A 13,517-nucleotide genomic window follows, 5' to 3' on the forward strand; every position below is an offset into this window, starting at 1 on the left:
ATTCACAGTTGACTTGCTGTAGACCATCTATGGCTAGCTAAAAAGATGATCCTTTCTCCGCTGCTCACGCAGGAACTCTGAAGAGACCCTTAACTGCTATATCTTGAAAGATACTTAGTGCATTAGCATTGTGGAGTGCGCAAAATTAGGAAACAGAATGAGTGCATTCGCCTCATCCAGTAATAGGCAGTTATAGTTTACTGTTAGCGTGATATCAGGGTTTAAGAGAATAGCCTTACGGTGCTGCAAACGTTCGTTGTGGACAGCACCTTATAGATTAGCAGAATAGCGTTTACGTGGTTCACATGCCCCAGCTGGGACGGGTGCCACCACCTATCAAAAGGTGAATGAGCTAAACACTGAAAATAAAAAGAAAACAGAAATGTTTGTCTGTGTCACCACGGGAAACAATGTTTGAAGTCTTTGTAGTAATAATAAAGGTAAGTAAATATAAACCACGCACTGAACGCGAAAACATTTCTATTGCTCATTTGTTTACATCGACGCCTAGAGACATTGAAATGGGAAGCTATCTCAAAAACTACGCTAACTTATTGGTAATACTCGGTCATCGAATATAACTGAAGGCAAGTGAACCCATTTTAAAGAGGTGTTCGCTGCGAACAAACTGATTCTTTCAACAACTACGCCAAAACTACTTCAAAGCGGGCGCCTGATACCGCTGCCATGTTTTACGTGCAGTACGTAAACCACGCTAACGCGGTAGCGGTAAATCTGAAAAATAGCTTCTGTACGGTATGCAGTACGAACCATGTACGTTACTATGCATGCGCGCTTCTATCCCGCTATCCCGCCAAGCTCGGTAAACTATAACTGTTCAATAACATGTGAGGGCTTTGCCTCTTGAAACCACGTATGATTATGACACAGTGGAGGGCTTCGTGAATTCCCACCAACTGATCGAGATTGTTTACCGTGCGCCTGAAATCCAAGTACACAGGCCAGAAAAACTTTCGGCTCCATCAAAAATGAGGCCGCCGCAGCCGCATTGGATAGCGCAACATTCCAGCCAGCAGTCCAGCACCTTAACAACTATAGCTATACATCACTGGGGTGGGTGAGGTTTTCATGGTTTAGCATTCCAGAAGTCATACTGCAAGTAAATCAGAATGCGCGGCTTCGATTCCCAGCCGAGGCGACGGCATTAAACGACATGCGAGAAAATACAAGATTTTAGGTTTAGGGGCTGGCTGGCCTTAGTGGTTGCTGCAAAGTTCCCCATATCATCATCATCGTTGGATTTAGGGGCATGTTAAAGAGCCCGAGGTGGTCGAAATGACTCCGAAGTTCCTAGCTAAACTGTCGGCGTCATGCAACATAGTTGTGGCACATGAAACCCCAGCGATTCTAAATGGCTGCTCACTTAATTTCACAATCCTCCCTGCAGTAGCTCTCAATACAGGACTCCGTTCTTACGTAACGTCGCACGAGATCATACTAACCGCACAAGTAAATTAGTTTTGTTTGCAACCTTGGCCTGTTCTTGCCAGACCTCGTAGAGAGTCCTGTTGGCGTTCGCAGGGTCTCGCACCTGGAAAGCATGCACCAATATTCCTTGCAAATATGACAACAAGGCATCCAGCATAATGTACTAGACCTGCTAAACCCTCATGCGAGCATTTGCTCACCCGTGAGGCCGCTTCCACCGCAAGATTCTCCACTGACGGGCACGCCTTTGGCACAAGACGACCACCTGCAAAAAGCCGGCTGTCCGATTCAATCTCATTCCTTTCTTTCAAGTCTGGCTTTTTGCTAAAGCCATAAAATAAACTTCGATGTAGAAGCAATCATGCCTATCAAGTGAGTTTTAGTACATCTATTAGGTTAGTAGAAAAAGAAGAAAAACGTCCCTAAGGACAGCTACCGATATAATGCTTTTAAAAAATGTCTCTCGTATTCTTCGAAGTATCTTGATCAGGCCACGAATGAGTGAAAGCTAATGAATTTGTAAGCAAGGTGGATGTAGCCAAGATTTCTGGATAGGAATATCTTGGCACGTCCTGATTCCCCCTTTCAGCGCCATCGACACTTCTCACCTCCGGCAAGTGGAGCGATATTTAGACTAAGTAGTGCACACGTACTCACTGCGGCGTTGGACAAGCAGGGTTTCAATTGTGGTGCGTAGGCGATGCCTGAAAGTAGCAAGGTAGATCTTGACGCCTTTAACCCTAATACAGCCACCTACCATAAGCATTGTTAACATCTCTTGACCAATGATCTGGTGCTCGTCAGTCATCAAATGGCCCTTGCACCATAAAACGCCACATATTGCTATCGACGCCTTTCGATTGCCGTGAAATCTTATTGGGCTATTGGTACGAAGATCAAAGTATTTTACGGATATCCTACATGCCTATGTAAAGTCAACAGAAAACCCCGAAGAAAACCAACGTGTCGGTATCTGCGGTGTCTGCTTCGAAGATGAGTGCAAACTATCCCACTTGTGCATGATTGGTCTGACGTACCGGATGCGCTCGAGCGGCAACCTGTTGATCGTGATTTGTTGCGCTTCTAAAGCGAACTGATTTTTCGCAGCGTAGAGATAACCCCTCCGCCGCTGCAAAAAAATAAAATAACAGCATGCTTTGAAAAGAATGCGAGTGCGTCATCGGGCTTGCGAGCATCGGTGGTCGTCATTGAGTTGCTACGCCACGGTGTGTTATTGTAGTTGACTCAGCCATTCGTGCTAATCATTAGATACACTTCAAGCTATGTTCTATTTCTGCATCTTCCAGAGTTGAGTGACCCAAGCTTCAGCATGACTGCTCACAATATCAGGGGACACTGTTGCTGAACCGCAATTCTCCCAGAGATTTGCCGGAATGCTTCCAGTGATTGACCAAATGTTTCCGAAGTTTATGTTGCAAACTTCTTAGTAAGTTACATAATTTATACGAAATTAAACCATTGTCAGGTGCAATCATCATCTTAACAGTCGTTTCACCGCATAGAAACCACTGTTAAGTAGAGTGAACTGCGCTTCATAGTGGCTTAACTGCAAATATATCTCGGTAAATCTTCGACAATTTCAATTTTTTATGAGCGCCTCGTAGTTAACCTAGCGGGTGACAGTCAGAGAAAGAATACTTAGTGATAGTTACAATGTAGCATAGCGTTCATTACAAATACTTACCTGATGTGCACTCGCTGATGTCTACATAGGCGACGGCACGTGGATGCAGCTCGAAGAGGTGTTGCTATAGGAGCAAAGGAACAAAGAACGAAGTGTAAACAGTGCAAAGAGAATGAGACAGAAAAACGGTGAGTTTTTGCAACTTGTCTTGCAATCTGACCGAGTAAAGGAATCTAAACTTATTGTCAAGTTTTTAAACAAATGACTGTGAGACATCCCCTTATGAGAATGTAGCTCTTACATCATTTGCATACTGTTTGCACAGATTGTGCAGAAACAAATCATTTATCTACCGTATCATGCCTAGTAACCATAGTAACCATCTCTCTCCCCCTTACAGTGAAGGATAATTCGGCCTTATTTGAGAGGGGGGGAGCACTTGCGTGGTCCCTGACCGGTCATTGGGGCTTAATTGGTGCTTATGTGGCCCTTGTTTCGAATTTTCCGATAAAAAGAGGGTAGGAGGCGCTTTCTCGGCATTTTACAGTAGTTAAATAAGATGCTCTTCATGATGTGCAGTGGCCTGTGCAGACTTACCTCAACCCATTCGGTAGAGCCCACTTGACCGTACTCACCGGCAGCCCAGCTGCACAAGAGCACACTACGCCGAGGCCTGACACCCCGTTTCTTGAGGCTTCCCAGAGCTTGGCCTATGGCCAGCAGTGACGCCGTGTTGGGGGCCGAGTGCAGCGCGCCAAAGCCAAAAGAGTCCCGCTGGGCGCCCACCACCACGTACCGATCTGTCCGACAAAAATGTATTGTAATTAGAAAAATATAGTAGATATCGCTCATGCTTTGGAGCCTGCACAACAAACTGCGCCTTGAGCGGCTAGTTAAGTCGCATAATATGGTTCATTTATGGCACCGCTCTTAGCATAATAGGGTTGTGTGGCACCAAATGAACAAAGGGCAGATACGCTCGCCATGCAGCCTGCACGCTTTTCAGCTCAGCCTAATCGATAAGAAGCTTACCAGCCAAACATGCGGTACAGTTAAGACGCTGTCATTGCTTCAATCTAAAGGGGCTGTGAAAACAAACTTGAGACCATAATCTTTCTTGGTTGCTTAATCCTTGCACATTCACAAATAGGCTGGCAAAGTTTTAGTGCATTTGGTCGAGTGCCTAATTTATAATTGAGTTTTTAGGGGCGAAGCTCTTTATGTCGTGGATCATGCGTCTGCATTGTATGTAGTAGTAGTAGTAGTAGTAGTAGTAGTAGTAGTAGTAGTAGTAGTAGTAGTAGTAGTAGTAGTAGTAGTAGTAGTAGTAGTAGTAGTAGTAGTAGTAGCTGTAATAGGTAGCCACCTCTTCTTTGGTTTTTGGAATGCCTGCTGGGTGGCGGTACTTGTATATGATGAAAAGATGCGAGATGATGGTACTGGGAGTGTTCACAAAATAGACGGACGAAAAGACGTACAGACAGACAGGTGGAAAGACGGAAGGACGGGCAGACAGACGGATACACACACACACACACACGCAGACAGACATCCAGACGCACGGACTAGCAGACGGACAAACTGACTGAAGGACGCCCAGATGGACAAACAGACAGACAGATGGATGGACAGCCGCAAGTATGCACGCGCGAACAGACAGACACACCGACGGATGGATGCATGTGCGGACGAACTAACGGAAGCTTCGCCCCTCGCACCATCATTCAGTGTGTATATGCTGTGATTCTTTTGTAAATACTTAGGCTGCCGTGACACTGTCGAGTAAAACTGAATGATTTGATTGATGTGTGTGTCCCAAAAGCACCATATGACTGTGAGAGACGCGGTTGAAGAGGTTTTTAGAAATTTCGACCACCTGGGGTTCTTTAACGTGCACCCAAATCTGGGGACACGAGCCTACAGCATTGTCGCCTCAATCAAAAATGCACCTGCAGGAGCCGGGATTCGATCCCGCGACCTGCGGGTAAGCAGCCGAGTACTTTAGCCACTAGACCACCGCGGCAAAGCGTCGGGCAACACTGCCGTGCTCGCGAGCCGTAACGTAACAAGCTTCTTGATGAGTGAGCGTCTGCATTATGGCAAATGATTCTGAAACAAGACCAATCACGCGTGATATCAAGACATTTTAGCTTTTCACCAGGGCACTGAGATTGAACAAGTTGCAGTGGTGGATACTTCGGCAGAAAATATAGTGTAGTACACTGTAGTAGAAGACGACGCCTGCAAAAAGGGTCGACGTCAAATGTGCGTCATAGCAAAATGAAGGTCGCCAGCAGTGAGCGCACACCCGATGACTCCAAGGGCTTGTTTTGCATTGAAATATTCTTTTACGACTCACCCTTCACGTCTATATAGGCATTGTAGACCGTCTTCTTCTAGTTTTGGCTGACAACAGATTTCGTGTGACCGCGTCAAAGCCCCTTTAGGCAAGATAGTTGCACTCCTTTATGCTGATACATTAAGCTATTCTTGCCGAACTAATGATAATTACCAATAGGCAATATGCGAAATTACTAGCGCCATCTAGTGAACGCAGCAGGTACCATATCCGCCATTTTGATGCTGGCGAGGCTTGACCACTACGCGCGGGCGACCCACATGCGAACGTACGCGTTTTAACGCTTCGACTGTCGCAGTGAGATTTTTTTTGCTGGCGAAATGTCAGTACACTGCTGTGTGCCGCTGTGCAAGCAGCGCGGAGTCACAGACAGCGATGGGAGCTAGGTATGCGGCATGAATTACGATTTTGCAGCGATCATTTAAACGCAAAACAGGGTATGGCGTGCACAAGAATTTATGGGCACAGTCTAGGATGAATGTATCTCCGCAATGCGCGGGCTGCACGAGAGCAATGCAGGACTAACCATTTTTCTGTGTTACGTAGACAGGCCGTGTTTTTATAGGTTTGTCAGCTTTGCGACTAGGTGTTTTCACTACGTCGGGACTCTACACGACAGTTCTGCTCTTCGATTTACCGTTGCGAACTCGCTGAAAAGCTGTGCGGCATTCAAATTTTTTTATGACTTCGGGGAAGCCTCGGACTACCCGCCGACTATCCGCGGTGAGTCTGAGATAGTAAATCGAAGAGCGCCGGTGGTTCCCTGCAGTCAAATAGAGAGTCCGCCACTGCTGGTGGGGTAACAAGTGTGACATAACCGAACTGTTAGGACGGGCTTTTTTGTGACGATATTACACCATGTAGGTAGACGACGTAGAAATGTTATTTTTGAAGGTGATTGCGCACAGAGACGAGCAGAGCTTCCGCTACTCCGAGTAACATGCCGTACACGCATCCTAGAAAGGCAGCTCAGTTGCTTGTCCGCGTTCAAGCTCCGTTGTGTCCGCAAGTACAGTCACCGCGCAGCAATAAAACAGTCATTCGGAAGATAAGGGCTATGCCCACTTTGGAACAGAAAAGTATCTGCTCAGGCACTTAACTTCAATTCCCCCAACATGCGCAGACGCAACTTTTCCATTGGGGCCTCCCTCACTAATTTTCCTTTACCAACGAAATAAAATCGAAAAGATAGCGGGGCGCACCGCCGTAGGTTTCGAAAACTAACACCATTAGTATCGCCAGGGCTTGACTGAATGACGTTCTGCATGAGTTCAGTGCGCGGCAGTCCTATTTATTCGTAAGACGGGATTTATTCTCTGCATTTTAGTCTGTTTGGCTCAGTTGCGTTGCAGCTGGTTTTTTTTAGTTGCAACTCACCTCACTTGAAAAATGTTTCATGTTGCATATAAAACATAGAGCTGTGGAGACAGCCATAACTTAGTTTTATGGGATTCAGCATTTTGGCTGCCTTACAGTCGCAGCTCCTAGAAACCTTCGAAGCTACTTAGATATAAAAATTAACTTATTTAAATTCCCCCGAGTGTCCACAAATGACTAATGCCTCTTAAGGCTTGCTGTGAAGGGCCATAACTAGGAAAGGCTGCTAGGAAACGGGATTGTGCACAGAAAAAAACTGAGGAGAGGGGGTCACATTACAAGTGCATCATTAGTCCTGCAATGCACATATAAGTGTGACCTCTATTCCCTGTGAGATGAATTTGTGATAGTGCCTGTGTTTGTAAACAACAATCGTTTAAACAGCTAAGAGAAACCTAGCTCATGACGTCGCACTGAATGTTTGTTTGCTTATATCTTGTAGGTATCCTTCCACCGCTTTCCGAAAGATGCAATGACATACAAGTGGCAAGATGTAGCAATATTCCCAAACAGTTTGTTTACATCGCATGTTTGGGCACTGGGAAACGTCTTGCTGTGGCCATCGCAGTAGCACAGCGCAGTGAAACAAGTGTTCAGGAGTCGTACGGCCGTACTAGCGAACGCGTTGCCGTCGACCGCTCGCCCACATTAAAATGGCGGTGGGGTAAAAATGCACAGTGTTGCCAGAGCACAAAGCAATTTCGCATATGGTCCATTCTTTGTCAGTAACGTTTTAATTGCAAAAACCTTGCTGACGTCACGATTTTCTGAGCACAAGCTCCTCAAGGCGGATAGGGCTCGCATGTGGTTTCGAAGTCTAACAGGGAGTTGGGCGAGCTGGTTGATGAAATCTCATATTTGAAGAAAGCACGGAAAAGAGAACAACACAGATATACGAAGAGAACAAAACGATTTTTTTCTCTCTTTGTCTTGCAGAATAACAACAGTCGATAAGGCCTTCTTAGCAGTTCTACAACTCTCACCTTGCAACACTTATGCATGCTCGATAAACCGATCCCTCTTACCTGGCTCTGCTGAACCACGCAGCGTAGCGATGACATTGTTTATCTGTGCGAGCGTGAACACATTGTTCACCCGCAGTCGGACCAGCCTACACACAACAGGAAAACGGCGCCACAGTCACAGTGGGTAAAATCGAAGCTTCGAAATGTGCGCACCTGTCTGAAGCTGCTTCTCCCAGCCTGTAAGTGACATTGCCCGTCAGGCCAAAATGTTCTGGAGCGTCCGGACCTTCGAGCAACCTAGACGGCAGAGAGTAGAGGCAGGATAAGTACCCACCGTAGTAGAAAAGCACTCAGAAATAAACGAGTGCTCGTTTTTTTTTCTGTCTCTGCGACAGTTCTTTTCACGCTGCTTTTTTACGACCATGAACAGCCAAACAGGCAGAATTTTTTACGTTACATAAGGAAAGCTGAGCATTCTTTTAAAATCCCTCTTAGTGCAGTCATCAGAATGAGGCTGTCGCCTCATTCTGACTTACAGTTGGCAAACCCAACCTGTTAAATATTACTGCATAGTCCAATCTACAAGTTATGGTCGGTATGTTTGAGCCGCTTGACCTGATTTCCAATACTTTAAGGCCACCTATCGGTGAACGCTGCGATAAGACTATTACAATCAGTTTAGCGAAAAATTGATTCTAAGTAGGAAGTATTTCCAAGGCGGTACCTTATGTCAGCCTACAATTCTTCAAGAGAAAAGTTATACACGTTTTATTTTTTTTTCTGTTTTTTAACGCTGTGGTTTGTGCCCTAAAGGAAAGGACTGCTCTGTTGCCATCTGCACCCATTTAGTGCGTTTTTACCCACTGAATAAGGTGCTCTTAAAAAGTGGAAACTGAAATGCTTTTGGATGCGAGGTTTTTATAGTTCTCTCGGTACTGAAGTAGTGCCTAATCATTGACTCTTTATTCGTCGAAATTACTGTGGAAATATTCTTCGAGGCTCTCACTGCTTTGAGCAAATATGGTACTTGTGACGACGAGATTGAGCATCTAAAATTGATGTATCCAAATGCTCTTCCCTACTAACATCTCATTACACGGTAAATATAATATCAGCGAATTTCATTCATTTATAATGTCATTTGGTTGCTGTCACACGGGGAAGCTAATGCCATTTGATGAAAACGACAATTCTCGTCGAATGAGTGGTCTCGATGCCAGAAACTTTTAGGGAGATGGCTGTTAAACTCATGTCTACGTAACTTTCATAGTCTGCAATTACTTTATTCCTCACTAAATCAATGTTATATTTGCGGCTTGTTGGTCTTAACAGAAGCACAGTCGTACTGAACTCTAGAAATAGTGCTGTAGTGCTTTACTGGTTTGGTGACATAATAGCATGCACGAAAGCTTCTAAAAAAAGCTACTCAGACAGCGACTGGAAGCCTGCCATGTTTTATTTGCACTCTGTTATCGTTGTTGCCTGTATCAGGGATGCTGATCGTCCAATTGCACAAGTTGTAGAGACCAAGGTGGTGCCTACATGAAATCGCTTCCGCCATCTTGTTTCTGCATACAGGAAGTCAGGCGCCTGCTTCGCTTCAGTTCACTTTCACCTGGTCATATTGTCGAGCATGTTGGTTTTCGAGTGTGTCGTGTGGCTGTGGCAAGTTGTGCAAAACGGCTGTGGTTGTAATGTAGGAACACGTTTTTAGCCCGTAACAATTATTTTTGTAAATACATGCGTGTTACTTGCAAGTTTTATTAACATTTTTATTTTCCTCCCAAAGCCATGGCTCAGGAAGGCTAAAGTCATGGTCATCATTTCAAAATGATGTTCGTTTTCCTCGGGTGACAGCACACAGGTACAATGACATTATGTCTGCCTAACGCCATTCATTATAAGTGACATTAGATTTGTCATGTGACAGGAGTATAAGTTACAAAAAACTGGTATGCACGAATGCCTCAATATTTCTCATGAAAAATAACTGAATGATAATGGCACACGAGCTTGTTTTGCTTCAAAAATGTTCATGTTGGTGTTCGGGTGTTTCTTGTACAGGCTGTTTTATTATGTCGTATTTTAGTGGCCGATAAAACACTAGGCTTTTGTTAACAGGAATTAACTGAGTAGAATAAGCGTTGTAGTAGGTACATGTTGGTAGGAATAAAGAGAGGAAAGTTCGGAGGCGAAGGAGCGTTCTGCGAGTTGGAGGGTCGGACGCAACTTGATACTTCACTAATTTGATTGATCTATTGGGCTTGATATTAGTCAGAAGGATAGTCGCTATTATTCTCACCCTCTCCACAACTGTGTATTGGCGGAAAAGAAACCATTTATATTAATATAAAACCACCATATGATTATGAGAGGTGCCGTAGTTGAGGGTTCGGCAAATTTAGACTACGTGGGGTTCTTTAACGTGCACCTAAATCTGAGCACACGGGTCTACAGCATTTTTGCCTCCGTCGAAAATACAGCCACAGCAGCCGGGATTTGATCTCGCAACCTGCGGGTCAGCAGCCGAGTACCTCAACCCCTGAACCACCGCGGCGGGGCGCAACTTAGTACTTCAGCTTGGAAATCATAGGGGAGGAAGAGGAGGCGAACATAAACAGAAAAGCAAGTGCAGAATTCCGAAGGAGCATGCGAAGGCGCGTGCGGCTTGCATAATGCAATCCGGAGATAGATGAGCCATCTCGGGATTCTTTTTGTTACGCACACAGGCGCGTGCGGCTTGCATAATGCAATCCGGAGATAGATGAGCCATTTTGGGATTCTTTTTGTTACGCACACTTTGCGATATCTTCTGAAAGTGAACCTGATGCAGTGATATCATGAAAGCATGCAGTGCATGACCGCTCATGCTAGCTTGGATATATTGCTTCACTGTGCTAATGCGCATCTACCTCCGTGCACTTCACATGGGCCGCTAACCGGCCTAAAATATGATATTGGTCATTTGACTCAAAGGCATGGTAGTCCAAAAGTTATGAGACCATAATATACTTCAGCACCATGCAGCACTACGAACATCACGTGGATGTGCAATACGTGGGCTCAAATGTGTTTAAAACCACGAATTTATGCTCGTTGACACTCTTTCTGTTCCTGACACACGTTTTGTTTAACGCTTCTTATATCGCTCACGAGCAATCATCCGTCTTCTAAAATAGTATGACCAATTTCGTGCTACTCGACAGTTACGACATTTGTTTTTTTCTTTCCTGCAAGAGACTGGAAAGCGACGGGGCAAGTTTTGTGCGTGCATCTTTGTCATGTGATTGCATTTGTTTTACTGCTAAGCTTGAGCACGTGGAGTAGGAATGGCGCAACACTACGAGTACGTACCTCAGAAGCACTTGGGAATCTCGGTAGCTGATCGGTTGACTGGGTATCGGTGGTAGCCCGGCGAATGCAGGATCCATTCTCTCTGCGGATGCTGAGGCACGGGAGATGGGCATTTTCTATTGTGCTCTTTTTAAATGTCTATCAATTCTTCGTTTACAACAAGAACGTTTGACGTCTGTCTTTCTGTCTGTGTCTATACGCTTACGTCTAGGTGCTCTCGTGCTCACCCCCACTTGTCGTGAACCAAAATTGTATGGGAAGGTAAGATGGTTCGACGAATATGGCGCGCTTGTCAACACATAAATAATGTCACAAGCATGTCATGTACGTCGGCGAACACTTTTCACGAGACAGTGGCACAAACCCTTGGGCGGGTAGGTGCCACTAGTATGCGAGTATGTGCCACAGCTGATTGACACTTGGCATATACCCAGGAACGGCGACAACACACATGGGTAATTTAAACACGTGAGCTTTAAGAAAAAGCTGACATCGGCAGAGTTGACCCTACGAATGCAAAGAAGAAATGACAGGGCCCTAGCAGGAATCGAACTTCAGCATTCTGGGTGGCTAGGAAGTATTCTAACACAGAGCCTCGCGAAGTCTCGGAACTACTTTTTGGCATGGGATCTACTTCTTGGTATAGTGGGCATGGGATGGCAGCAGCGACAATGGTCGCTAAAAACCACTTCTGTCTTTTCACCCAGTTGGCCCTCGTCATCGGAACGTGCATCCCTGTCTGCGTGGATTGTGCCGCGCATGTACCCAAGTCTGGCACGTGCCCTCTTCTGGAGGCTTGCAGCGATATCGGCGCAGATTTCCTGGGACCCCCTCACCCACTGTGTGATGGGACACCGGAGCGTTTGAGGAAGGCCGGAACGACATCGACAGCGACAACGGTGGACTACATAAGCTCATCCTCGAAGCATCACCCGTTCAGTGGGCATGGGATGGCAGCAGCGACAATGGTCGCTAAAAACCACTTCTGTCTGTCCACTCATGTTGTTTGTTATTCTATTCACTGTAGAAGATGCAATGACGTATGTTTGGTGCTATTCCCATGCCCACACGTTTTAATCGTTACTGCTGGTGAATGTGTTCATGTTGTGAAATTGCTTTTTAGGAGGTGACGTTGAACTGAATCCTGGTCCCTCAAAGCCAGACCCCAAAGTACAGGATAATGCAGGCCTATTAGCTATAGGTCGCCTAACGGAGCACCTCGATGAGCGGCACGACACTCTTCTAGCATCCATTGAAGTAGTCAAAAATAACCAAAAAGTTCTTGATAAGAAAGTGTCCGACCTTACAACACGTTTAGCAAACCTTGAAGAAAAGGTAAACGCTTTTAAAAAAAATATCAGAGGGATCGCGTTTAGATTGTTCAGTTTGGATTGCGTCAGCGGTTCGTAGTGAGAATGCTGCTCTTTGCGCACGACTTGACGACTACAAAGACCGATCGCGACGAGACAACTTGATCTTTCACAGAATTACTGATGCTGCTGCCGAAACATGGTCAGACACAGAAGAAAAGGTTAGGGCAATTCATTCAAGTTCTTTCGAGATGCAGCTTTCAGATGACACGATATCTCGAGCCCACAGACTAGGAGTGTTTGTACCAAACAAGTGCCGCCCTGTTGTTGTACGGTTTGCGTCATTCAAAGTTAGAGATAACATCTTTTCTGAAAAAGCAAAGTTGCGTGGTACGAACATTAACATTAACGAAGATTTCTGTAAAGCCACACTAACAGCCAGGAAAAAAACTAACTGATTTCTGTAAAGCCAGCGGTCAAAAGTATTCAGTAAAATACAACAAACATTTTATTAACCAGAAAAGTTTTTTGTACTGCCCAGCCACTGATAGTGTCTTGTCTGTTGTTCCAGTTGACAATAGCAACGAAAACGACACTAACATAAGTCCTCCTAGCTCGTCGGTCCTAGCGTCTTCGTAGCAAAAAACAAATCCACGACGTGGTACTGTCAAACACCATTGTTCCTTTCTGCTTAGTAATGTAAGAAGTGTAATGGGCAAGCGAGACGCCCTGTCATCTCTGATTGACACCTGTCTTGCAGAAGTCGTCGTATTGACATAGACATGGCTTTCTGCAAAAGTAGACAGCTCGGAAATTCTAAATTGCGAAAAAAAATACAAGTTTTATCGATGCGATCGTGGATCGCGTTCCGGAGGCGGTGTCCTCATAGCTGTTGCAGACGATCTAGTTTCATCGCACGTAGCTCTTGTTTGCCCTCTAGATATAGTGTGCGTTAATGTTCGCTTACACAATAAAGACGCTCTCGTTTGTGTGTGCTATTGACCTCCGAATGTACCTGCTGGTTTTTCTTCAGATTTGTACGATGCCCTTGGCATGCT

The 13,517-nt window shown here is 45.3% G+C and overlaps 1 protein-coding gene across 1 annotated transcript in view; it reads right to left on the minus strand.

The window, feature by feature from the left end:
• Positions 1-1,453: 1,453 nt before the first annotated feature.
• LOC142803027 (aminopeptidase NAALADL1-like) overlaps positions 1,454-13,517 on the minus strand; it is a 28,662-nt gene continuing 16,598 nt past the window's right edge. The window contains exons 6-12 of the mRNA XM_075888127.1: positions 11,150-11,240; positions 8,009-8,092; positions 7,856-7,941; positions 3,692-3,894; positions 3,155-3,218; positions 1,650-1,714; positions 1,454-1,552 (exon numbers count right to left, since the gene is read on the minus strand). Of these exons, the coding sequence (XP_075744242.1) occupies positions 1,454-1,552; positions 1,650-1,714; positions 3,155-3,218; positions 3,692-3,894; positions 7,856-7,941; positions 8,009-8,092; positions 11,150-11,240 (692 nt within the window). The remainder of the gene's footprint in view (positions 1,553-1,649; positions 1,715-3,154; positions 3,219-3,691; positions 3,895-7,855; positions 7,942-8,008; positions 8,093-11,149; positions 11,241-13,517) is intronic.

This window comes from Rhipicephalus microplus, chromosome 3, assembly GCF_043290135.1.
Source record: "Rhipicephalus microplus isolate Deutch F79 chromosome 3, USDA_Rmic, whole genome shotgun sequence".
Lineage (NCBI taxonomy): Eukaryota > Metazoa > Arthropoda > Arachnida > Ixodida > Ixodidae > Rhipicephalus > Rhipicephalus microplus.